At 39.9% G+C, this 25076-nt stretch overlaps 1 protein-coding gene across 8 annotated transcripts in view; it reads left to right on the forward strand.

The window, feature by feature from the left end:
- Positions 1-25076, forward strand: part of Taf1 (TATA-box binding protein associated factor 1) — a 69293-nt gene that overhangs the window by 25020 nt on the left and 19197 nt on the right. For 7 of the 8 annotated variants that reach the window (XM_038316584.1, XM_038316592.1, XM_038316587.1 and 4 more), the window contains 15 exons: positions 1160-1360; positions 1498-1639; positions 1991-2121; positions 3587-3667; positions 5114-5263; positions 5425-5544; positions 5795-5970; positions 7638-7816; positions 9625-9838; positions 10366-10531; positions 13306-13517; positions 16104-16212; positions 17140-17238; positions 18296-18473; positions 21869-21936. In XM_038316584.1, coding sequence (XP_038172512.1) covers positions 1160-1360; positions 1498-1639; positions 1991-2121; positions 3587-3667; positions 5114-5263; positions 5425-5544; positions 5795-5970; positions 7638-7816; positions 9625-9838; positions 10366-10531; positions 13306-13517; positions 16104-16212; positions 17140-17238; positions 18296-18473; positions 21869-21936 — 2226 coding nt within the window. The remainder of the gene's footprint in view (positions 1-1159; positions 1361-1497; positions 1640-1990; positions 2122-3586; positions 3668-5113; positions 5264-5424; positions 5545-5794; positions 5971-7637; positions 7817-9624; positions 9839-10365; positions 10532-13305; positions 13518-16103; positions 16213-17139; positions 17239-18295; positions 18474-21868; positions 21937-25076) is intronic. The other variant, XM_038316586.1, reaches the window with a different exon arrangement.

Genomic DNA, 25076 nt, shown 5'->3' on the forward strand with positions numbered 1-25076 from the left:
TGTGTGTCTTCATACAGTGACTGGAAGAGGCTGTTCTTCTGTATGTAAACCATATACTTTAATTTCATTTTTTTTGAGTCAAGTCTCATAGCCTGTGTTGCCTTCATACTTGCTAAGTGGCCAAGGATGGCCTTGACCTCCTGATCCTCTTGCCTCTACTTTCCAAGTACTAGGATTGTAGGTATGTGTTATAACACCTTTTCCTCCAGTATGTGTGTGAGATTATATGCATGTGTGGAAGTCAGAGCCAGAGATCTATATTGGTTCTTTCTCTTTTACTCACTGCCTTATTTTTTTAGATAGCATCTCTCATAGATCCTGAAATTCATAGTTTTACCTAGACTGGTTGGCTATCAGGCTTCTAGGATCTTGTCTCCACTATTTTCACCCTGTCACCACTGGGACTATAGGCCTATAACTTTGTGCTCTGATTTTTATGAGTGCTGGGAATCCAAACCAGATTCTCATGCTTCTACAACAAGCACTTTACCTGCTGAACCATCTTCCAGCCCCACTTTTTTTTCTTTTTGTGGGGAGGAGTTTCTCATGCAACCAAACTAGCTTCAAATTCACTATGTAATCAAGGCTGGCCTTAAATTCTTAATCTTCCTACCTTTTCTAATTAAGGCTGGCATTAAAGGAATATGGTACTATGCTTTGCTCTGACTCAATTCGTTTTGAATGTCAATCTCATGCCATTGCTCAGGCTGGCCTTGTACCTGTCCTGATCCTCCTGCTTCAGCCTCCTGAATGCTGTAATTACAAGCATTTACTGCCATTACTGGCTCTATTTTTAAAGTTTTTCTTTCTTTTTTGTCTGTTAAGTTCTAAAGGACAGTGGGTAGAAAAAATAGTCTCAGCCAGGTGACAAAGGCTTTTAAATCCCAGCACTCAGGAGACAGTTACAGGCGGATCTTTGAGTTGGGGACCAGTCTGGTCTACAGAGAGAGTTCCAAGACAACTAAGGCTACACAAAGAAACCCTGTCTCAAAAAACCAAAATAATAATAATCTTGTTTAATATTCCATATCATTTGCTTATTTTATTGTATAGACTTTAGATCTAATTAATATAAATAGTCAGTTTTAGTTTTTTCAGTAGTTGGTTGAATTTTTCTAGGGTTTCTTTGTAAATAACTTTTGTGGATTATTTTCATTAGGCATTTGAGAACAATCTTTTTCGTGCTCCAATTTATCTTCATAAGATGCCAGAGACTGACTTCTTGATCATTCGAACAAGGCAGGGTTACTATGTTCGAGAATTAGTGGACATTTTTGTGGTGGGCCAGCAGTGTCCCTTGTTTGAAGTGCCTGGTCCTAACTCCAAAAGGGCCAATACACACATCCGAGACTTTCTGCAGGTAAGGTGGGAGTTGGGTTAAGATGCATGTGCTAATAGAAAGATGAAAACATATCTGGGCTTAGTTGGGGAAGAGAACTTGGTGAGGACTTTTATCCTTTCTTTATGTAATAAGAATGTATTTGACTTACTGGACAGGTTTTTATTTACCGCCTGTTTTGGAAGAGTAAAGATAGGCCACGGCGGATCAGGATGGAAGATATAAAGAAAGCCTTTCCTTCACATTCAGAAAGCAGCATCCGGAAGAGGCTAAAGCTGTGTGCTGACTTCAAACGTACAGGTCATCAGTTGTGACTACTTGCCTTCTGGGTGATACTCTCATAATCCCAAAAAAAAATGACTTTCAGTTAAATCATAGGTAATAGAAAAGAAATTAGTGGCTGTCAAAAGAAGGTACAAATCTTGTAACTAGAGGGAGGCTTTGATTGCTTTTTTGCTAATTTGATGGCAGTTGGTTACTAGGAGCGTTCATGTGAGTATGTCTTACATACGTACTTATGTCTCATATGAGATGTAGGAAATTGGCAGCACCGTTTTATTGACTAGTCATGTCTAGACATTACTTGGTTCAGTGTCAATTTGCTCTGCTGTTACTTTAGAATTCAGAACAATTTTTCTGTATCTTTTCCAGGAATGGATTCAAACTGGTGGGTGTTGAAGTCTGATTTTCGTTTACCAACGGAAGAGGAGATCAGAGCTATGGTATCACCAGAACAGTGTTGTGCTTATTATAGCATGATAGCTGCAGAGCAGAGACTAAAGGTGAGCCTCTTCTTGTTAGGCACTGCTTATGTCTACATTTCTTTTCAGAGAGATAGAAGTGAATACTCTAGAAATGATAGTTACTAGATTATTACCAGTTATTCAGCAATTTAAACTGTATGAGGTACTTTCTGTGTGTATGGATTCTAGGGAAAGCTAATGTTAATGTAAGGCTCAGTGAGGGACTTAAGTCCTATTGCCGTTCTTTAAAAAATGATAGATCACTAATTTGGGTGGTGACTGTTCTGTAAAAAAAATAGGAAAGGGTCTTTTCGGGTTCCCAGATAGGCAAAGATGATAGCTGGAAGTATGGTTTAGGGATGTATAGTATATAAGACTGTCTTAGTAAAGGTTTTTTTAAAAAAATTTTTATATGCATTGGTGTTTTGACTGCATGTTTATCTGTGTGAGGATGTTAGATCCCTTGGAGCTGGAGGAGTTACAGACAGCTGTGAACTGCCATGTGGGTGCTGGAAATTGAACCAGGATCCTCTGGAAGAGCAGAAAGGTCTTTTAAGCATTGAGCCATCTTTACAGCCCTATTAGTTAGGGTTTCTATTGCTTCAAAGAGACAGCATGACAATAGCAACTCTTATAAAGGAAAACTGGTTTATAGTTCAGAGGTTTAATCCATTGTCATCCTGGCAGGAAGCATGGCAGGATGCAGGCAGACATGGTGCTGAAGAGGTAGCCAAAAGTTCTACATACAGGCTGTAGGAAGAAAGAGTGACACTGGCGCTGGCTTAACCATTTGAAACCACAAAGCTCACCTCCAGTGACAAACTTCTTCCAGCAAGGCCACATCTCCCAATAGTGCCACTCCCTGTGAGCCTTTCATTTAAAATAATACAAAGGCTAGAACAGAAAAAGTCCAACTGAGAAAGTCTATAGTTAGAACCTCTCTTTAGTTTAGTTTGCTTTATAAATGGGCCTAGCTATTCACACATCCACATGAGTTCCTTAAAATGTTTTTGTGTGAGGGGCTGGAGAGATACCTGAATGGTTATGAGCACTGGCTGCTCTTCCAGAGGACCTGGGTTCAATTACCAGTACCCACATGGCAGTTCACAACTGTCATTCCAGTTCCAGGGGATCTGACACCTTCACACAGACGTGGGTGCAGGTGAAACACCAATGCACATAAAATAAAAATGAATTATTTTTTTTAAAAAATAATTCTAGAAAAAAGCATTTTGTGTGAACACAGGGCCTTTGCATATGCTAGGCAAGCATTCTGCCAATGAACTATATCCCTAGGGCAGCAAATTCCTTGGAATTTGGCATATCTTCTAATAGCTCAAGAATGCACAATAGTAATGCATGCATTTAAAACTATAGGATCCATTTTCTATGTTGATATGGTTTGATATTTTGTATTTAATATTCAGTAAAACTGTTTTCAGAAATAATAAACCTGTGTTTTTTTCAGTTGACTTTATTTATACATAGAATTGTCCTCTTTCAGGATGCTGGCTATGGAGAGAAGTCCTTTTTTGCTCCTGAAGAAGAAAATGAAGAAGATTTCCAGATGAAGATTGATGATGAAGTAGGTTTTACAAACTTTTTTTGTGACAGAATCTTGCTCTGTAACCCAGTCTGGCCTGAAAACTTTAATTATTCCTACCTTTCTCTCAATTATTGAGAATACAGACACATACCACCATGCCCAGCAACACTTGTATTTTTTATCTTTAATTGTATGTATGTGTTGTATATGTGTCTGTCTGTATGTGCATGTGCACATAAGTAAGTAAGGGTAGGTGGATGCCTGTGGAGGACCAGAGGCATTGAATCTATCTGTAGGTGGATTTACAGGTGCTTGTTTGTAAGCTACCTGACATGGCCGTTGGGACCTGAACTCAGGTCCTCTGAAAGAGCAGCAGGTCATTTCTCTCTTTTTTTCTTTTTTCTCTCTGTGTTGTCCTGGCTGTCCTGGAACTCACTATATAGACCAGGTTGGCCTTGAACTCAGAAATCCAGCTGCCTCTGCCTCCTGAGTGCTGAGATTAAAGGTATACGTCACCACTGCCTGGCCAACTTCTCTTTTTTTTAATAATAAAACTTCTCCCAGCTCTGTAGTTATTCTTAAAGAAAAATTTTGAAGATTTATTTATTTGTGTATGTGCGTGTGCCTGTTTACAGAGTCTAGAAGAGGGGAATCACATCCTTCAGAGCTGGGGTTATAAACATTTGTGGCTAGGGCTTGCTGTGTGAATGCTTGGATCCAAATTCCAGTCCTTAAGATTGTATGGCAAATGCTTTTAATCACCGAGCCTTCTTTATGGCCTATAACACTCATTTTTTAAATCAGTGCTTCTCATTATCTCTTTTAAAAAGGTTTTGGCTGGTGAGATGGCACACATTTGTAATCCCATCACTTTGGTAACAGGAGAATCAGATGTTCAAGATTATGCTCTGATACATAGCAAGTTCCAAGCCAACCTGGACTAGAGACCCTACTGTAAAAAAATTAGAATAAGAAAGCCATTCAAGCCGGGCGGTGGTGGCGCACGCCTTTAATCCCAGCACTCGGGAGGCAGAGGCAGGCGGATCTCTGAGTTCGAGGCCAGCCTGGTCTACAAGAGCTAGTTCCAGGACAGGCTTTAGAAACTACAGGGAAACCCTGTCTTGAAAAAAACCAAAAAAAAAAGAAAGCCATTCAAAAAATTGGACAACAAAATGAGTTGTCCTTCTAACCATGATCATCGTGAATGTGGGTACAACCCTACCTACTGAAATCCCAGGGATAATGGACTGAAGAACACCACTGATAAATATATTCCTTATACTGATTGTACTCTGACTCTCTAAACATTGTGATTTAATATCATTGAAGAGAGCTGAACATTGGATTGCCTCCATATTTAACTTAGTATTTGGATAATTTAAGAAACCATGAAAATGTTCAGAGAAATTATTCTACCCTTTTAGGTAGTGGTTAGATGTGGAATAATGTTTCCTATAACCCTGAGAATCCTTTTCTTTATCTTAGGTTCGTACTGCTCCTTGGAATACTACAAGAGCTTTCATTGCTGCCATGAAGGGTAAATGTCTCCTGGAGGTGACTGGAGTAGCAGACCCCACAGGCTGTGGTGAAGGATTCTCCTATGTGAAGATTCCAAACAAACCAACTCAGCAGAAGGTGAGAGTCTTTAGATTTCTAGAAATCAAAAGAGGAAGGAATGAGGTTTACAGTAGATATAAATAGAGTAGAGGACATGGAAATGCTTCATTTGCCAGAATGGCATAGATGCTTACTGTTAGGAATTCAGCTCAGATTCTCACTTTTTTTGTTTGAGACAGGATGATAAGGAGCCTCAGCCAGTGAAAAAGACAGTCACAGGAACAGATGCAGACCTTCGTCGCCTGTCTCTGAAAAATGCCAAACAACTTCTTCGTAAATTTGGTGTGCCTGAAGAAGAGGTGGGTGTAGAAGAAGAAAACTCTGAGTAAGAGGCGTTGTATACAGAAAGAAAGGTAGGAAGGTGTAAAGAACTACCTGGGTTTTTAATATGATGTAGATCATGATAGGTCCTAAATACTTTACCCAAACTTTTCTAAACTTTTTTAGTTTTTTTTCTTATCTGTGTTTCTAATAATGGCCCTAGTTTGTCCTTTTACATTGCTAAATGGGTTATATATGCATATATATAGTTCTGCGTTTCTCTCATAGATTAAAAAGTTGTCCCGCTGGGAAGTTATTGATGTGGTCCGTACAATGTCAACAGAACAGGCTCGCTCTGGAGAGGGGCCTATGAGTAAATTTGCCCGTGGATCAAGGTTTTCTGTAGCTGAGCATCAAGAGCGTTACAAAGAGGAATGTCAGCGTATCTTTGACCTACAGAACAAGTATGTTCAGTACTATGGAAAGTTTAAACTGGATAGGGGCAGTATCCTGGACATGTTTTGTTTTGATGGCCTTGTACATGCAAGACACATACTTTATCACTAAACTCTCCAGCTCCAAGATACTATTTTTCAATTTTGGGATGAGGTCTTATGTAGCCCTGCTATCTGGAACTTGCTGTGTGAGATAGGCTGGCCTTGAACTTTTGATGATCCCCCTGTGTCTGTTTTAGGAAACAGATTCTGGGCCACAGGTATCCTCTACCATGCTCTACAAGATATTGTATAATGAAGATGATGTCACCTGAAAAAAATTTAACTAGGTGGTTGGGTGTTTGAAATACCAGGCACTGTCTGTAATAATATTGCCAGAGTATCTGTTCCTATTTTTTTAATGACAAGGTTTCACTATGTAATTCTAGCTGACCTGGAACTCACTATGGAGACCCAGTTGGCCTGAACCTGCATTTTTGCTGGGATTAAAAGGATATACCATCACGCACAACTTTTTTAAAGCTATTTTTTGAAACAGGATCTTGCCATGTAGCCCATGTTGGTTTCAAGCCTTTGGCAGTTCTCTAGTCTTTGCCTCCTGGGTGCTGGGATTATAAGCATGTGCCATCATGCCTATTGAACCTACTGTCTCCAAAGTAATTTAGCAAAAGCTTTGGATGTCATTAAATGCTAAGCTTGATCTCAGTTCATTGGCAGTTCTTGTAGCCTACTTTGCTTGGGCCTGGAAGTTTTAAGTGTGATAATGGTTTTATTTTTTCCCTCTAATGACTTAGTTATGAAATAATAGCAATGTGATAGGAAAAGATCCATGAATCTAAATGTTGTAGTGTACTGGAGAGCTGAGCAGGACTTGGAAGGCTGAGGCAAGAAGGATAAACAATTCAACGCATATCTGGAGTGAGGGGTGGAGAGAGCAAACAGTCTCTTTTAAGAAAATTTTTAAAAACTGGCCTGTGTGGTGGTACATGCCTTTAATCCCAGCACTCGGGAAGCAGAGGCAGGCGGACCTCTGTGAGTTCAAGGCCAACCTGGTCTACAAGATCTAGTTCCAGGGCAGCTAGGACTGTTACACAGAGATGCCCCATCTTGAAAAGCTGATGGATGGATGGATGGATGGATGGATGGATGGATGGATGGATAGATAGATAGATAGATAGATGAAATCCTGCCCCAAAGCGGCAGAGAAACACTGTTTTGAAAAACAAACAAAAAAAGCATATGTGTGCTACTTTCTTAGCTTTTTTTCCCCCAATTATTCTGAAAGAATTACTGCAATTTTGCAAATCTGTGAATTGTCTAGGAAGATGTAGTTTTTCTGTTATGGGTTTCATGGCTTTATGGATTCTGAGTATATCTTCTTTAAAAAAATATTTATTTATTTATTCTGTATGCAATATTCTGTCTGCGTGTATGTCTGCAAGCCTGAAGAGGGCACCAGATCTCATTACATATGGTTGTGAGCCACCATGTGGTTGCTGGGAATTGAACTCAGGACCTTTGGAAGAGCAGGCAATGCTCTTAACCACTAAGCTATCTCTCCAGCCTCCCTGAGTATATCTTTTAAAGGTTGATTTCTCAATTTTCTATTTCTCCAATCCTACTTCTTTCTACACTTATATTTCCCCTGCTCTTTAACTTTTTTCCTCTCTTGCTAGGGTTTTGTCATCAACTGAAGTCTTATCAACTGACACAGACAGCAGCTCAGCTGAAGACAGTGACTTTGAAGAAATGGGAAAGAACATTGAGAACATGCTGCAAAACAAGAAAACGAGCTCTCAGCTGTCTCGTGAACGGGAGGAGCAGGAGCGGAAGGAACTACAACGGATGCTACTGGGTGAGGGAGCTTCTCAGACAAGTAAAGAAAGGGATCAAAAATGGAGCTTGGATAAGGGCAGACTTGAGTCCAAGCCGGAAACAAAGTAAGAAATGAGTATAGAAAACCCTGTAGATGAGGTAGAGAGATTTCTTCAAACTGAACTCCAGTCTGTGAGGAAAAAATTTTGAAGAGATACTGCCAGCCGACTGCTTCCTCTTTCTGAGTCCAGGTAACTGGCCATGCCAGGGCTACCAGTGTTATCAGCTTTCTGGGAACTCATCCTCCAGAGTAACAGTTTTGAAAAATACAGGAAATATCTGGCTTGGTGTGGTGGCACATACCTGTAGAGTGAGGCAGAGACTCTTGATTTGAAGGCCTACCTGGGATACATAGTGAGACCCTATCTTCAAAACAAACCATGCATACATACATATGCAAGCAAATAAATAAATAAAATGGAGAGTTTCTAGATGAATTTGCCAGGTTGTCTTTGAAGTTTCTGAATTTATATTTAAAATCTTATGCAGATAGGCAGTTTTCTGAGAAGATTCATGGTTTTCAGAAGATTCTTAAAGGAAGCTTAGATCCAAAAAGTGCTAAAAATTATCCAATAATTGCAGACTGGGGATAATGGATAACAAGGTCCCCATGATTCCTCTGGTAATAGATATCAAGCAGGCAGTGGATGTTGTTACTGAGAGGATGAAGTTTGAGGGTGAAGATTAATGTGACCATTTTCATTCATACCAGTCTTACCTTTGTTTGCCCATCTCTGTAATGTTATGTATGACTTTGTTTTTCTGGCTCTTTGTAAAGATATATGGCTTTTTGTGGTTTTTTTGTTTGTTTGTTTGTTTACTTGCTTGTTTTTTTTGTTTTTTATTTTAAAGATTTATTTAAATCTGTCTGTCTGTATCCTTGCTGGCCAGAAGAGGGCACCAGATCTCATTACAGATAGCTGTGAGCCACCATGTGGTTGCTGGGAATTGAACTCAGGACCTCTGGAAGAACAGTCAGTGCTCTTAACCTCTGAGCCATCTCTCCAGCCCTACTTGCTTGTTTTTGAGACTATGTCTCTTTCTGTAGCTCTAGCTGTCCGGGAACTTGCTCTGTAGACCAGGCTGGCCTTGAATTCACAGAGATCTGTCTACCTCTGACTGCTGTGTACTGGGATTAAAGGCATGCACCAAAGGCAGAATCATCTTGAATCGTCTCTCCATACCTACTGAGTTTAGTCTACATTTTTTTTTTTTTTTTTTTAGTTTTTTGAGACAGGGTTTCTCTGTAGCTTTGGAGCCTTTGGAGCCTGTCCTGGAACTAGCTCTTGTAGACCAGACTGGCCTCGAACTCACCAAGATCCGCCTGCCTCTGCCTCCAGGTGCTGGGATTAAAGGCGTGCATCACCTGTCTACAGTTTTACAAGATCCCCAGATGTTTCCTCTTCATATTAAAATTTGAGAAGCATGCGCTGGGCTTGTTTATTCCTCCTGAGTCCTTGCTTAGATGTTTTCATCAACTGTCTTCTGCTAAGAATTTTCTGTCACTCTGCTATTCAGAGGAATAAAAGTATAACTATTGCTTCTCGATCTCCAATAGCAAACATAATACTTTGAGGTATTTCTAGAATGTTTGTATTTATAAAAATGGAAATTGGCAGTGGTTAAAAGAAGTCAGGAAAGGGCAAATCAGGGTGTTCTTGTTGCTATTAACAACTCTCTGCTTTTAATAGAACTAGGGTTTTGTGGTATGTTGAATGTATACAACTCCAAAAAAGTAGCAATTTGGGTTTTATAGGGAATGTTTGGAAATTGTTTTCTATCTTGCAGCAGCAGGCTCAGCAGCCGCAGGAAATAATCACAGAGATGATGATACAGCTTCGGTGACTAGCCTTAACTCTTCTGCCACTGGCCGCTGTCTCAAGATTTATCGAACATTTCGAGATGAAGAGGGGAAGGAGTATGTTCGTTGTGAGACAGTCCGAAAAGCAGCTGTTATTGATGCTTATGTGCGCATACGTACCACAAAAGATGAGGAATTCATGTGAGTTTGATGTGCCACTTTTTAGTGTGGCAGGAAAAATAATGGAAACAACGTATATGTATGAGTTGTAGTGATAGGAATATATATTGTTATCCCTGGAAATCTGCTTTGTTTAGAACCTTCTTGCCTTTAGATCTTTGGATTTGAACAGAGCTAAATCACTGGGAAAATAACTAGCTTGCTATGTTTGGAGTATGGTGATTTATTTTGCCTTTGCAAAAATCATTCCTATAAAACCAGGACTTGGGAGGATTCAGCAGAAGGAACGTGGGTTCTAGACAGTCTGGACTGTAAAACATTGTCTCAAACATCAAAAGCAAAATCTTAATGATCATTTAGGACTTGGACTGAGAGATGCTATTTTATACATGTGGAAGACTGACTATCAAGGAACATGAAGATGGCAGGCAGTTTATTTCATTTCAGCCTGGATGAATTATTTATATTTTGAGATGGTAGCTTTCAGGGTAATCATCTTGATTTAGGTTGTTTATGGTCCTGTTGTATTTTTTTCTCTTGTTATTCAGTCGAAAATTTGCCCTTTTTGATGAGCAACATAGAGAAGAGATGCGAAAAGAACGGCGGAGGATTCAAGAGCAATTGAGAAGACTTAAACGAAACCAGGAAAAGGAGAAGCTAAAGGGCCCTCCTGAGAAAAAGCCCAAAAAAATGAAGGAGCGCCCTGACCTAAAAGTAAGTATACAATAGCCAGGTATTGTCGAACACAATGTAATTCTAGTACTTGATAGGCTGCCACAGGATTGTGAGCTTGAAACACATAGAGACCCTGTCTTGAAAAGAAAAAGAAAAAATGTTTAATGATATGATCACCACTAATAAAGCAAAGGAAGGTAGCATAACTTTTCCCTCAGTTTTTGTCATCTTTAGTTATTCAAAATGGAAGCAATATTGTGGAGCACTGGGTTATATTATTTGTAACAACACCTGCAGTTCCAGTACCAGGGAAGCTGAAGCAGGAGGATCAGGAACAAATCTACTTAGTGAATTCAGGTTCCCCTGGGCTACATGAGGCCCTCAGAAGGAAAACTCATTCACTCACATTCTCTCTCTCTCTGTCTCTCTGTCTCTCTCTCTCTCTCTCTCTCTATCTCCTCTCTAGGAGTTGGATAGATTTGGTACATTTTATTTATATTCATTTACCTTTGTTATTGGGCATCAGACCCAGGACCGATAGGTTTACTGCTGAGCTACTTCCCTAACCTTATAATGCTTTTTTAAAATGGTAGCTTTTTAAAGGAGGAGCTGGACAGGTGGCTCAGTGGTTAAGAGTGCTTACTGTATCAGAAACCTGGGGTTTAGATCTTAACACTTTATACTGGATGGTTCAAAAGCAGTTGTAGCTCCAGCTTCAAGGGATCTAGCATCTCCCTTCTGGTAGGTGCTTGTATACACAGTTGCACATATACCTATACACACTGATACACATACCCAAAAGGTCTTTTCTTTTTTTTTTTTTGATTTTTCGAGACAGGGTTTCCCTGTAGTTTCTAGAGCCTGTCCTGGACCTAGCTCTTGTAGACAAGGCTGGTCTCGAACTCACAGAGATCTGCCTGCCTCTGCCTCCCGAGTGCTGGGATTAAAGGCGTGCGCCACCACCGCCCGGCTAGGTCTTTTCTTTTTCATTAAAAGCATTTATATATTTATCTATTTACTCCCTATCTTTTGTTGTCTAGTAATTCACTCCATAAATATTTATTTGATATCTACTACATATTAGACAAGGTATATATGAAAGGTATATTTTGAAAGGTTGGATTTTCTTTTCTGACCATTCCTGGAAGAATAGAAGTGCACACGTGCTCCTAGGAGACAAACATCTGTGCTGTGATCTCCAAGCAGCAGTCTGCCTCTCTGGAAAGAAGCTGTGATAGCTATGCTCTTATAGACAGGGGTTTGAAGGCAGGGATTTCTCCTGAAAGAACAGCTTTCTAGTGGAACAGCTTCAATGGAAAGCTGCTCAAGCTGGCATCCCGCACATTCTACCAAACAGATCATATGATCTTATATCCAGACCTTTTGCTTTTAGTCATGAATTCACTTATTAATTAATCTGGTAGAACTTGGTGTTCTGTAACACCTTCCCCTTGAAGATACAGAGATGGTGATTTGGGCTGCACGAAGTGTTCCTTGAAAGATACACACAAGTTATAGTCCAAAGTTACCATTCCATCAAATTCTAGCTGGGGCAGTCAGTGAATTTACTGGGCTTACTTATAGGAGCATGGATGAAGGGTTAGTAACAAGATGTGGGTGTGTAAAATAGCCATGTCACCAAATGATCCCCCAGCATAGATGGTGACTTCCTCATAGCTGCATAGAGGGAGTCCTACTTCAGTTAATGTTCCACTCCTTACATCCATTAGCACCCCCTGAGGCTACATGCAAGGGAGCATGTTTTAGTTACTTTTCTATTGCCATGCCAAGACACCGTAATCAAGACAATTTATAAGAGAAAGTGCCTAACTGACCTTACAGTTGCAGAGGATTAGAGTCCATGGTAGCAGCACAGGATGTGGTGCGAGGAACAGCTGAGAGCTCACATCTTGATCCGCAAGCAGAAGGCGTAGAAGTGCAGTGGGACTGGCACAGGTCTTTTGAGAACTCAAGGCCCACTACTAGTGCACACCTCCTCCAACACTACTGCACTTCCTAATCCTCCCCAAAGAGTTCTACCAAGTGAGACCAAGTATTCAAGCACATGAGCCTATAGGGGACGTTCTCATACAACCACCTCATTCCAGCCCCTGCTACTCATAGGCTAGGAGCTGCATCATAGTGCAAAATACATGTACTTCAACTTTGAAAGTCCCCGTAGTTTATCAGCCTCAACACGCTTTAAAAGTCCAGAGTGGCTTCTGAGACTCGAAACAGTCTCTTCATTGTAATTTCTCGCAGTCGCACAGATACCTATACACACCGATACACATAACCCAAAAAGTCTTAAAAAGAAATTAGAAAAAGACTAGCCAGGCAGTAGCGGCACACGCCTTTAATCCCAGCACTCAGGAGGCAGAGGCAGGTGGATCTCTGCGAGTTTGAGGCCAACCTGGTCTACAAGTTCCAGGACAGGCTCCAAAACTACAGAGAACCTTGTCTCAAAAACCAAAAAAAAAAAAGGAAAGGGAAAAGACAAGAATACATAGCATCCAGGTTGTTTTGCATCGCTTAGGTTAAAAATTCCATGTACTACTATGTAATGTACACCATAAGATAAGGTAACTGCTTAATGAAAGCAACTGTGAACTTGTATACAGCATATCAGGGCGTGGTTTTGCTACTTAATAGCTCTGTGACCTTAACCTTTCCAAACCAGTTTTCTATAAAATGATATCTACCCTTGTTTCTCCCCAGTTCCACATATGTTTCTTTCTACTTTTGACATGGTTCAGCCTGTTTACCTCTAACATGTTGTGGGGTTTTTTTCTTTTTATTTTTTTCTGTTGCAGCTGAAATGTGGAGCATGTGGTGCCATCGGGCACATGAGGACAAACAAATTCTGCCCCCTTTATTATCAAACAAATGCTCCACCTTCTAATCCTGTTGCCATGACAGAGGAACAGGAGGAAGAGCTAGAAAAGACAGTCATTCATAATGATAATGAAGAACTTATCAAGGTTGAAGGGACCAAGATTGTTTTGGGGAAACAGCTAATTGAGAGGTAAGGGATAGCAGGCAGGGAGTGCTATAGCAGAGATCGGTTGAAGGTTGATGATGATGGTTGGCAGGGGTAACTGTGATGTGATTGTTCTCTGAAGTGGAACTAAGTGTTGCTGAAATTTTGGATTATAATTAGTAATTTTTTGCCAGTAATCAAAACTGCAGTGATCATTAGGGCTTACTGCTTTCCTTTTTACATGCTGTGTTTTGAGTCTTAAGTATTTGTGGAGGGCCAAGGGAGTTAATTTTTATACAAAGTCTCTACATAGCCCTAGCCGTTCTGGAACTAACTCTATAGACCAGGCTGGCCTCAATTTCTGAGATTTGCCTGTCTCTGCCTCCTAAATGCTGGGATTAAAGCCATGTGCTGCCAAGCCTGGCTAAATCTTAGTATTTACATAAATACCCTTACCACAGTAATGTTTTTCTTCTGTTTTGTTTTGCTTGTTTTTTTTTTCTGGTACTGGTAGGCACAGTGGGCAAGTGTTCTGTCTCTGAGCCATATGTCCTCAAACCCTTACACAATTTTTGAAAGTTTTGTTAAATTACCCAGGTTGTCCTCAAGCTTACAATTTTTCTTCCTCAGCCTCCCATGTAGCTAGGATTACAGGTTTGGAGCGCCACACCTGGCATGTGGGTAGTTAAGATAAAATGAGAGACTATAAAGAGCAGACTGTGCTTATGCCCAATCTTGCCCTTAGAGAATTTAATAGATAAAATTGGAGATGTTAAAAATTTTTCCATTTTAAGCCAGACCATGGTGGTGCACACCTTCAATCCCAGCATCTGGGAGGTGGAGGCAGGTGGAGCTCAGTGAGTTTGAGGCCAGACTAGTCTATAGAGTGACTACAGAGTTCCAGGACAGCCAGGACTGTTACACAGAGTAACCCTGTCTCGGAAAAAAAAGTCCCATTTTAAAAATTATAAACTGATCCAGGTGATGGTGGTGCACACCTTTAATCCCAGCACTTTGGAGGCAGAGAAACAGGTGAATCTTTAAGTTCCAGGCCAGACTAGCTCTACAAAGCGAGTTCCAGGATAGCCAGGGCTACACAGAAAAACCCTGTCTCAAAAAAACAAAAAACAAAAACAGCTAAACAAGTTATAAACCTATTGAATAGTTGAAAGTTCACAATTAAAGTATTCTAAACTCACCTGTTCACCTTTTGCCACATTTGCCTAATCTTTCTTTGTATACCTCAAATTTTTGTAATCTGAGCCATTGAGAAGTAAATTTCAGATATCATGACAGTTCACTACAAAGACACACATCTTCTAAGAATTGGGTTGTAAGACATGGTACTGTTATCATAACTAAGAAATAACACTAATTTAGTAATTTGCAATGCTCAGGCATTTTTATTCAAATTACCCAAGTCATCTCATTGTCCTTTGGCTCATTTCCTAATTATGGATACAGTCCCAGTTTAGACATAAGTGTATTTTGAGTCTGTCAAAATCTAAAACTGTCCTACTTATTTTTGTACTTTTTATGACATTAATTTTTTTAGCAGCATAAAGAATAATTGTCTCACAAAATACCCCACTTTTTAGATTTTATTTTAAGTAGAACAAAGATTTATTTTAAAAAATGAAAATGCTCAAGATTATGAGGGACTCCAAGGGAGGAATAACCCACTTTGTTTTCTACTGATTAGACTCACATTAAATATTTTTGACTAGACATTTAATAGACAACCTAGTTGATATTATGTATTTACCACATCATCAAGCACAACAGTTTCACTCCTTTTAGAGCTATTGATGATCATTGCCAAATTACTTAATTGGTTCTTATAAAGTGGTGGTTTTTCTAATTCTAGAATTCCTCTATTTTAACTGGTATTTTTGATAAGGAAAACTTCATCCTATTTTAATATATTACTGTGAATTCTGAAATTTTTCCTATATAAATTTAATGCATTTCCCCCCAATTTGACTCATTTAAGCCAGATCTTATGGTGGTTTTTAAAGTATTTTCATGTTATGAATATTTTGCCTGCATGTATGTGTGTGCATACATGCAGACAAATGCCTGCCTGGTGTTAACAGAGACCAGAAGAGAGAGTTGGATCCCCTGTAATTAGAATTAACAGATCATTATGAGAGCTGCCATATAGGTGCTAGGAATTAAACTCAGGTTCTTTAAAGAGCCGTTAACACTCTTTTTTTTTTTTTTTTTTTCTTTTGGTTTTTCGAGACAGGGTTTCCCTGTAGTTTCTAGAGCCTGTCCTGGAACTACTAGCTCTTGTAGACCAGGCTGGCCTCGAACTCAGAGATCTGCCTGCCTCTGCCTCCTGAGTGCTGGGATTAAAGGCGTGCGCCACCACCGCCCGGCGAGCCGTTAACACTCTTAACTGCTGGAGCCATCTCTCAGGCCCTTCAGATCTGTGGTTTTGAAATGATCCTGGAAATCTTTGAGAAATCATTTGCTTTCTGGTACAAGATGTTGAAAGCTTTCCTTGTCTCAGACTTAGAATTGACCATTTCTCTGAGGTATCCAGGCTCCTTTTATTTGTTAAGCCATCTCTTTATCCTATTTCGGGGAACTATAAATAACATGCTATGGCAATGTTACTGATTGCAGTGCCGATGAGGTTCGCAGAAAATCTCTGGTCCTGAAGTTTCCTAAACAACAACTTCCTCCCAAGAAAAAACGTCGGGTTGGAACCACTGTTCACTGTGACTATTTGAATGTGAGTATCTGCATTGTCTTCATATCAGATGGATTCCCCCAGCTTTCTGTGACATGACTCTGTGTCAGATATTCCTTATGTGTGTTCCTTGAGAATTATGTGCATTGTTCATTAAATGGCTTATTAAAATTTACTTATTATTTTGGGTTTTTGAGACAGGGTTTCTCTGGGTAACCCTGGGGTTTTTTTGGAACACATTCTGTAGATCAGGCTGGTCTTGAACTCAGAGATCTGCCTGCCTCTGCCTTCCAACTGCTGGGATAAAGGCATGTGCCTTTAACCAGCTTTAAAATTTATTTATTTTTGTTTGTTTATTATGTATGTATTTATCTGCATATGCACTGTGATACAAACATGGAAGTCAGAGAACTTGTGAAGTTAGTTCTCTCTTACATGGAGCCTGGAGATCAAGTTATGGTCACTATTTTGTATGGCAAGTGTCATTACCCACTGAGCCACCTCATTGCCCTGCCCCTCTTTGATGTGCAAGTTTTTTTCCTGCGTGTATATAAGTGCACTATGTATATGCTTGGTGCCAGCAGAGCCCAGAAGAGAATACACTATGGTTTTAGCTGTAAGTCACTATGTGGGTGATAGGATCGGAACCTAGGTCCTCTGCAAAAGCAGCAAAGGTCATTAACCACTGAGCCATCTCTTCAGCTTGTCCCCGCTCCAGACTTTGCTTTTAAGATTGAATTTCTCTCTAGTCCAGGATGGTCTAGAACTTACTATGTACTTTAGGCTGGCTTTGAATTTTTAGCAGTCCTCCTACCTTAACTTCCTAATTGTTGGGATTAAGGCTTAAGCCCTCCAAGTCTCGCTTTATTGAAGTTTTCTAAAATGTATCAGTATATTTGAAAAATATTTGGGTTTTTTTGTTGTTGTTTATCTAAAGCATTCTGGTTTCTTGCCTTTGTTTTGTTTTAGAGACCTCATAAATCCATCCATCGGCGCCGGACAGACCCTATGGTAACACTGTCATCTATCTTGGAGTCTATCATCAATGATATGAGAGATCTTCCAAATGTGAGTTCATTACATTAGATCTGTATAGAATAGGATAACCAAGACCCTTTGTTTTTTCTGTTACTTCAGGTAGATGGCACTAGTGCATATACCTGTATATCTGAGACCCCTAATTCTTTGGGGGTTTGTCTATTTTTAAATTGTTTAATGCAATATTAGGTAATGAAGGACAGAATGTAGGCAAAAGGACACATGAGTTATAAGAGGATATAAAGCTAGTTTTTTTCTGGTTTCAATGCAATGTTTCTTTTTGTGATGCGTATGTGAATTCAACTTTCTGAGTATTAAGGTAGCAAGAATAATTTTTTATAATTATGTATATACATTTATGCCTATGTATGCATATGCAAGTTCCCTTAGAGGTCTGAGGCATTGAATAACCTGGAACCAAAGTTACAGAGGTTGTGAGTCCCCAGACATAGGAGTTGAGAACCAAACTTAGGTCCTCTGGAAGAGCATAATATACTATTATTATATTAATAATATAATAATACTGAACCACTGAACCATCTCTCCAGCTTCAAACTTGTATGTCTTTTTTGTTTTGTTTTTTGTTTGTTTTTGTTTTTTTTTTGTTTTGTTTTGTTTTTTCCAGACAGGGTCTCTCTGTAGGAGACTGTCCAGGAGCTAGCTCTTGTAGACCAGGCTGGCCTCGAACTCACAGAGATCCACCTGCTTCTGCCTCCCGAGTGCTAGGATTAAAGGCATGCGCCACCACTTATATGTCTTATAAGAATTTTGCATTCCATAAGTGTCTGGCATATATGGAGCTAGAAAGACAGATCATTGGTTAAAAATACATACTGCTCTTCTGGAGGACTATGTGTTGAGTTTGAGGCCTGCCTGGTCAACAGAGTTAGGATAGCCAAGGCTACACAAAGAAACTGTCTCAAAAAAAAGAAGGAAGGAAGGAAGGAAAGAAAGAAAGAAAATAACTTAATTCAAAAAACAGATTTACTACATCTGAAAAATTCATTTGAGAGTTAGTAAACCAGTAAGTTGTAATTGGCTCTGTCAGTGTTCTGCTCACAAATGATGCTGGCTCTTGTTTCCACAGACATACCCTTTCCATACGCCAGTTAATGCAAAGGTTGTAAAGGACTACTATAAAATCATCACTCGGCCAATGGATCTACAGACACTCCGTGAAAACGTGCGCAAGCGCCTCTATCCATCTCGGGAAGAATTCAGAGAGCATTTGGAACTAATTGTGAAAAATAGTGCAACCTATAATGGTAATAGTCCCTTGTTCGTCTACTGTAAAGGTCATCTTTCAGATTCTTATCTCTTGCTGATTCTAAATTCATTAGATTAGAATGAATGAAAAGTCTAATGTGCATTTTTGGGTATGAACATCAGGCAGTGTACATTTCAGTCTTATAGTAAGTATTACCTTTTTTTTTTTTTTTTTTGGGTTTTTCGAGACAGGGTTTCTCTGTAGCTTTGGAGCCTGTCCTGGAACTAGCTCTTGTAGACCAGGCTGGTCTTGAACTCACAGAGATCCACCTGCCTCTGCCTCCCGAGTGCTGGGATTAAAGGCGTGCGCCACCGCCGCCCGGCTAGTATTACTTCTTTTTAGTTGCATTATATAATCCCTTTTTTTTTGACATGGTCTCACTATGTAGACCAGACTGACCTCAATCACAGAAATACTTTGGCCTCTGCCTCCCAAATAAGTGCCAGTATTAAAGCCATGTTCTGCCATACCCAGCTTCCCACTATTAATTTTTAATATAGTCTCTGGTGAATTTGAAGTCTGTGTTGAAGCAGTTGGGGTGAATAGTGAGACAGAAAGGTAAACCTAGGTAAGTTGGAGAGGTAGTGGTGTGAGTGCACTCTACAAAGAATAGTCTTATAGCCATATTTGTTTTGTGTGTTTTAATTCAGTCTGCTTTTTTGTTACAGGGTCTAGATACCCATTTTGTCATTTTAAAAAAAGCAAAAAATAGGAAGAAGAAATCAGTTTGCATTAATTCATTTTTTTTCCATTTCAGTATAATTTTCTTTGTGTGATGGGTATGTAAATTCAACTTTCTGCATGTTGAAGGAGCAAGAATATTTTTTCAGTTTTTAGAGACAGGATTTCTCTGTGTAGCCCTGGCTGTCCTGGAACTTGCCCTGTAGATCAGGCTGGCCTTGAAATCACAGAGTATCTGCCTCTGGAGTGCTGGGATTAAAGGTGTGCTCTGCTGCTGCCCATCAAGAACTGACTCTTAAATTGTCAGGACAGCTCACATACTATGGCTTATTTACACACAGACCCACACAGGCAGGCAGACATACACACACATGCACGCGCTTACACAGACACACAACACAAAATGTACTAAATGGAAAAACAGAAGGAAATACAAAGAGAGTTAAAGCAAAGCCCCACTGGGGGGATACAGCTCAGCAGTAAAGCAACTTAACCAGCATACATGCAGTCCTTGGTTCAGTCCCCAGTAGTGGCAAGAAAAGAAAGCTTCTTGCAGCCTTATAATCCTTCCTTTCTATGCTTCACACTTTAAAATTAATTTATTATGTCCATTGGTGTTTTGCCTGCATGTGATTCTGTGTGAGGCTGTAAGATCCCCTGCAACAGGAGTTAAAAACAGCTGTGAGCTGCCATGTGGATGCTAGGGAATTGAACCCGGGTCCTCTAGAAGAACAACCAGTGTTCTTAACTGCTGAACCATCTCTCCAGTCACCTCTGTGATTCATTCTTCTGACTTCCTCATGTGCCAGTGCTGATGATGGTGTGGTAGTAACATTGGCATTAAATTCTTTATTTGGATTAAGTAATCCAAATAAGAAGGCCTTCCTCCTTTTCCTCCCATCCCTCAATACTTTAGCTATAGTTTATTCCTTGATACTACCATTCCTCTCTTTTTGAGGCAGGATCTCTAAATACCCAGGCTAATCTTGAACTTGCTATATAGCTCAGACTAGCCTCAAATTTGGTATCCAAGTGCTTCAATCTCCCAATTTCTGGGATTACAGATATATACTGCCATACCTGGCTTATTTTCTTATTGTAACCTAAATATATGGATAATAGCAAATTTTGCTTTTTAATAAGTTAATAAAAATTTTCAACTTACCCACTTTTAAACTAATAAACAGTACGTCTGCGAACATTAATGTTAAGAGCACTGACTGCTCTTTTATAGATCCTGAGTCCAATTCCTAGCAACCACATGGTGGCCCACAACCATCTATAATGAGATCTGATATTCTCTGGTGTGCAGGAAAAAGAAAAAGAATAAATACTAGTTAAAGTGGGTGGTGATGGTCCATGCCTTTAATCCCAGCACTTGGAAGGCAGAGACAGGAGGATCTCTGAGTTTGAGGCCAGCCTGGTTGATTGTGAGTACCAGGACAGCCAGAGCTACACAGAGAAATCCTGTCCCGAAAAACAAACAAAAAAGAAATATTAGTTAGATGGAAATATTTTGGGATTTTGGCAGGGGGGTTCTTTTTGGGTTTGAGATGATCTCTTTATATAGTCTAGGCTACCCCAGGATCTACTTGTTCTCTGGTTGACGCATGTCAATTTCTATGATTACAGGTGTGTGTCCATGACTTCCAGCTTAAAAATATTTTAATTATTCCAAAGATGAGCTTAAATGGAACAGCTATAAGCAGTGAATATACAAGAGAAGTCAGATAGTTCAAGAATTTTCAGCTGGGTGGTGGCACACACCTTTAATCCCAGCACTCGGGAGGCAGAAGCAGGCAGATCTCTATGAGTTCGAGGCCAGCCTGGTTTACAGAGTGAGTTCCAGGAAAGGTGCCAAAGTTATAGAGAAACCTTGTCTCTGAAAAAAAATGAATTTTCTGAAGCTCTTGGTAATGATTTCTGTGAAACTGAAATAACAGTCTGTGTGCTGAAGTATCTGTTTCCTAAGTAGAAAAATTTTAAATGTTCCAATGAACATTACCATTCTCAAACACATTCTCCATCCATAGAGTAATTTTCAAGGTCTTAAAAGACTCAACAAAGCTGGCTCATGCCTTTACTCCCAGCACTAGAGAGACAAAGGCAGGTGGATCTCTGAGTTTGAGTCTACTCTTGTCTACATAGAGAGTTCCTTTCTGAGCCAGCCAGAACAACATAGTGAGACCCTATCTCAAACAGTTATAATACAAGCATGTGAGGACACAAAAAACAATTAAAATTTGGGCCTGAAGAGATGGCTTAGTGGCTAAGAGCACTGGGTGTTCTTTCAGAGGACCTGGGTTGTATTCCCAACACCCACATGGCAGTTCAGGTAAAATACCAATACACATAAAATAAAAATAAATTTTAAAAAACAGTTAAAATTCATTCATACTTTATCCATTATATATTAGGCATTGAAAAATGAAGTAAGGACTGGTGGTGTCTGTACCTGGTGTGGTAGGTAGCACACACCTATAATCCCAAGGAGGTGAAGACAGGAGGATCTGAAGTGAGTTCTAGACCCGCCTGGGATACAAGGGATTCTGTCTTTAAAAAATAAAAAGGAAATTACTGGTATATCTACCTAACTCAGTTACTAGGCTGGCACCTGGGACCTCTTAGGTTCTTTAGTAAATGTGTTAAAGTGTTGGAAATGTGGTAACTTTGGGCTTCTCACTTATAATGGCTATTTCTTGTTCTCTATAGGGCCAAAACACTCACTGACTCAGATTTCTCAATCCATGCTGGATCTCTGTGATGAAAAACTCAAAGAGGTAAGAACTAACTATAAGAGAAAGTGGTAGGCATAGTGACATACACCTGTAATCCTAGCACTTGAGAGTAGAGACAGGAAAATTAGGAGCTTAAAGAAAGTCATCCACAGCTACATCCTGAGTTCTAGTGCAACTTGAACTACATGAGAATTTGACTCAAAAATCAAAGTAGAGGGGGCTGGAGAGATGGCTCAGAGGTTAAGAGCACTGGCTGTTCGTCCAGAGGTCCTGAGTTCAATTCCCAGCAACCACATGGTGGCTCACAACCATCTATGAGATACGGTGCTCTCTTCTGGCCTGCAGGCATGCATGCATACATGCAAACAGAACATTGTATACATAATAAATAAAAAAAAAAATCAAGCCGGGCGGTGGTGGCGTATCCGGGCGGTAGTGGCGCACGCCTTTAATCCCAGCACTCGGGAGGCAAAGGCAGGCGGATCTCTGTGAGTTCGAGACCAGCCTGGTCTACAAGAGCTAGCTCCAGGATAGGCTCTAAAGCTGCAGAGAAACCCTGTCTCGAAAAACCAAAAAATAAAAATAAAAAAAAAATCAAAGTAGATTTAAAAAAAACAAATGCTGTGTTGTATGTAGGTGGAGAGTAGTGGAGTTTCGGAACTATATATTTAACAGAAAGAACCATATCTGAGGGAATGACAAATCTTTGGTACATTTGACAGATAGGTATTTAGAAATTATATAGACACTATCTCCTGTAGATGGGAAAGCCAAGTCCAAAGAGGAAAATTGCTTGCTCTGGAATCATGCTGGGATTAAGATCTCGAACCTATGTATGTAACTTTAGAAAGAATGGCAGAAAATGGTTTTCCAGGAGATCTCCTGTAGCTCACATTACAACTCATTGCTGTACCAGGGAGGCATATTGAAAAAAAATCTTTTTGAAATGGTGCCTTATCTAGCTCAGGCTGGCTTGGAACTCACTGTGTCTAATGGGTTGGCCTTAAATTCATGGTGTTCCTTCAACCTCAGCCTCCGGAGTTCTAGGATTATAGGTCTGTCTGAGCCACTAGGCCTAGAGACAGTTTAATTTTTTCAATAATTAATTTATTTTTAAGTTATGTGCATTGGTGTTTTGCCTGCATGTTTGTCAGGTCTTAGAGTTACAGACAGCTGTGAGCTGCCATGTGGGTGCTAGGAATTGAATCCAGGTCCTTTGGAAGAATTGTCAGTGCTCTTAACTGCTGAGCCATCTCTCCATCCCTGGGACAGTTTAATTTTTAAAAAGTAATTAAAAATTAAAGGATAATCCGTATTTTCAATATTTTGGGCTTTCCCCCCCTTTCCTTTGTGTGCTAGAAACTGAACTCAGGGTCTTACCTTATTAAGTAAGCACTCAACCACTGAGTTACAGCCTCAGTCCTTCTGTAAAGCCCTACTCTTTCCTTTTTTAATGTTCATTGGTGTATTACCTACTTGTATATCTGTGTGAGGATATCGGGTCCCCTAGAACAAGAGTTACAGACATTTGTGAGCTACAGTGTGGTTGCTAGGAATTGAACCTGGGTCCTCTGGAAGACCAGTCAGTGTTCTTAACCACTGAACCATCTCTCCAGCCCCATAAACTGCTATTTTACCAAAGAAGATTATAGTACCTTATAAGTTTATAAAGCACAGATAATAATGAAGTTGATACTGACATAGATATTTCACAAGAGAACAAGACTAATAAACATGTTGAATTTTCTCAACTTGATTGACATAAATTACATGTTTAAGCCACAATTAACTGAGCCTAGTAATACATACCTGTAATGGCAGTACTTGGGTGTCAGATGCAAGATGACCAAAAATTACAGGCCAGCCTAGGATATATGTTGAGACTCTGTTTCAAAATTAAAACAAAAACACCTGCCAATTACATTCCTCTTTGTATCTATTAGAAGGCTAAAGTCCTGTAACCAATGTAGACATTCAATATTGGTACACAAGGGAGGTAGAGGTAAGAGAATCAGAAATTCAAAATAATTTGTGGCAACATATCAAGTTCAAGGTTAGTCTGTGACTTAGACCCTGTCTCAAAAAAGGGGGCTAACAAGACTAAGGATTGAGGATACAAGCGGTGAGAGCACAGAGATTTTCGTAGTGCATAGACTGAAATGAATTTGTTGGATTAAGTTTCCTTTGTAGCCGGGCGGTGGTGGCGTATCCGGGCGGTAGTGGCGCACGCCTTTAATCCCAGCACTCGGGAGGCAGAGGCAGGCGGATCTCTGTGAGTTTGAGGCCAGCCTGGTCTACAAGAGCTAGTTCCAGGACAGGCTCTAAAAAAGCTGCAGAGAAACCCTGTCTTGAAAAACAAAAACAAAAAAACAAAAACAAAAAAACAAAAGTTTCCTTTGTACAGCCAGGTGGTGGTGCAAGCCTTTAATCCCAGCACTCGGGAGGCAGAGGCAGGTGGATCTCTTTGAGTTTGAAGCCAACCTGGTCTACAAGAGCTAGTTCCAGAACAGCTAGGGCTGTTACACAGAAAAACCCTGTTTCGGGGGAAAAAAACAGTTTCCTTTGTACAAGTCGCTAATCAAGCTGGGTTGTATACGGGATGTGTAGCCCACTTGGAATACGAAGGATACTCGCCTTATTAGAAGAACAAATAAAGAGTAATTAACTAATGGTAATGATGTTCTGTAGTCTCAACATTCATTTTATAAGAAAGATAACGTTATTAAAGCCTAATTTGCCAAAGATGTTTTTGTTGTTGTAACTAAACTAATGATGTCTTGAGCTTTCTATTCTTGGTGCTATATAAGAATATGATGTTATGCCTCAATTTAATGTGCCAGACTTTATTGACTCCCCATGGGAGGCCTTACCCTTTCAGAGGAGTGGATAAGGGAGCTGTGGGGTGCAGGAAGAGGGTTGGGAGGGGGAATTGTGGTTGGTATGTAAAATGAATAAAAATAAATGAATAAATAAATATATAGTATAGGAAGTATAGGAAAAAAAGAATGGGATTAGAATGCTTAAGGGAGCCAGGTGTGGTGGCAGAGGCAGGTGGATCTCTTGAGTTCAAGGCCGGCCTGGTCTACAGAGTGAGTTCCAGGACAGCCAGAGCTATATTATACAGAGAAACCCTGTTTCAAACAAACAAAAAGAATACTTAAGGGATTTTCTGACACGTCCCT

This window comes from Arvicola amphibius, chromosome X (genome assembly GCF_903992535.2).
Source record: "Arvicola amphibius chromosome X, mArvAmp1.2, whole genome shotgun sequence".
NCBI lineage: Eukaryota > Metazoa > Chordata > Mammalia > Rodentia > Cricetidae > Arvicola > Arvicola amphibius.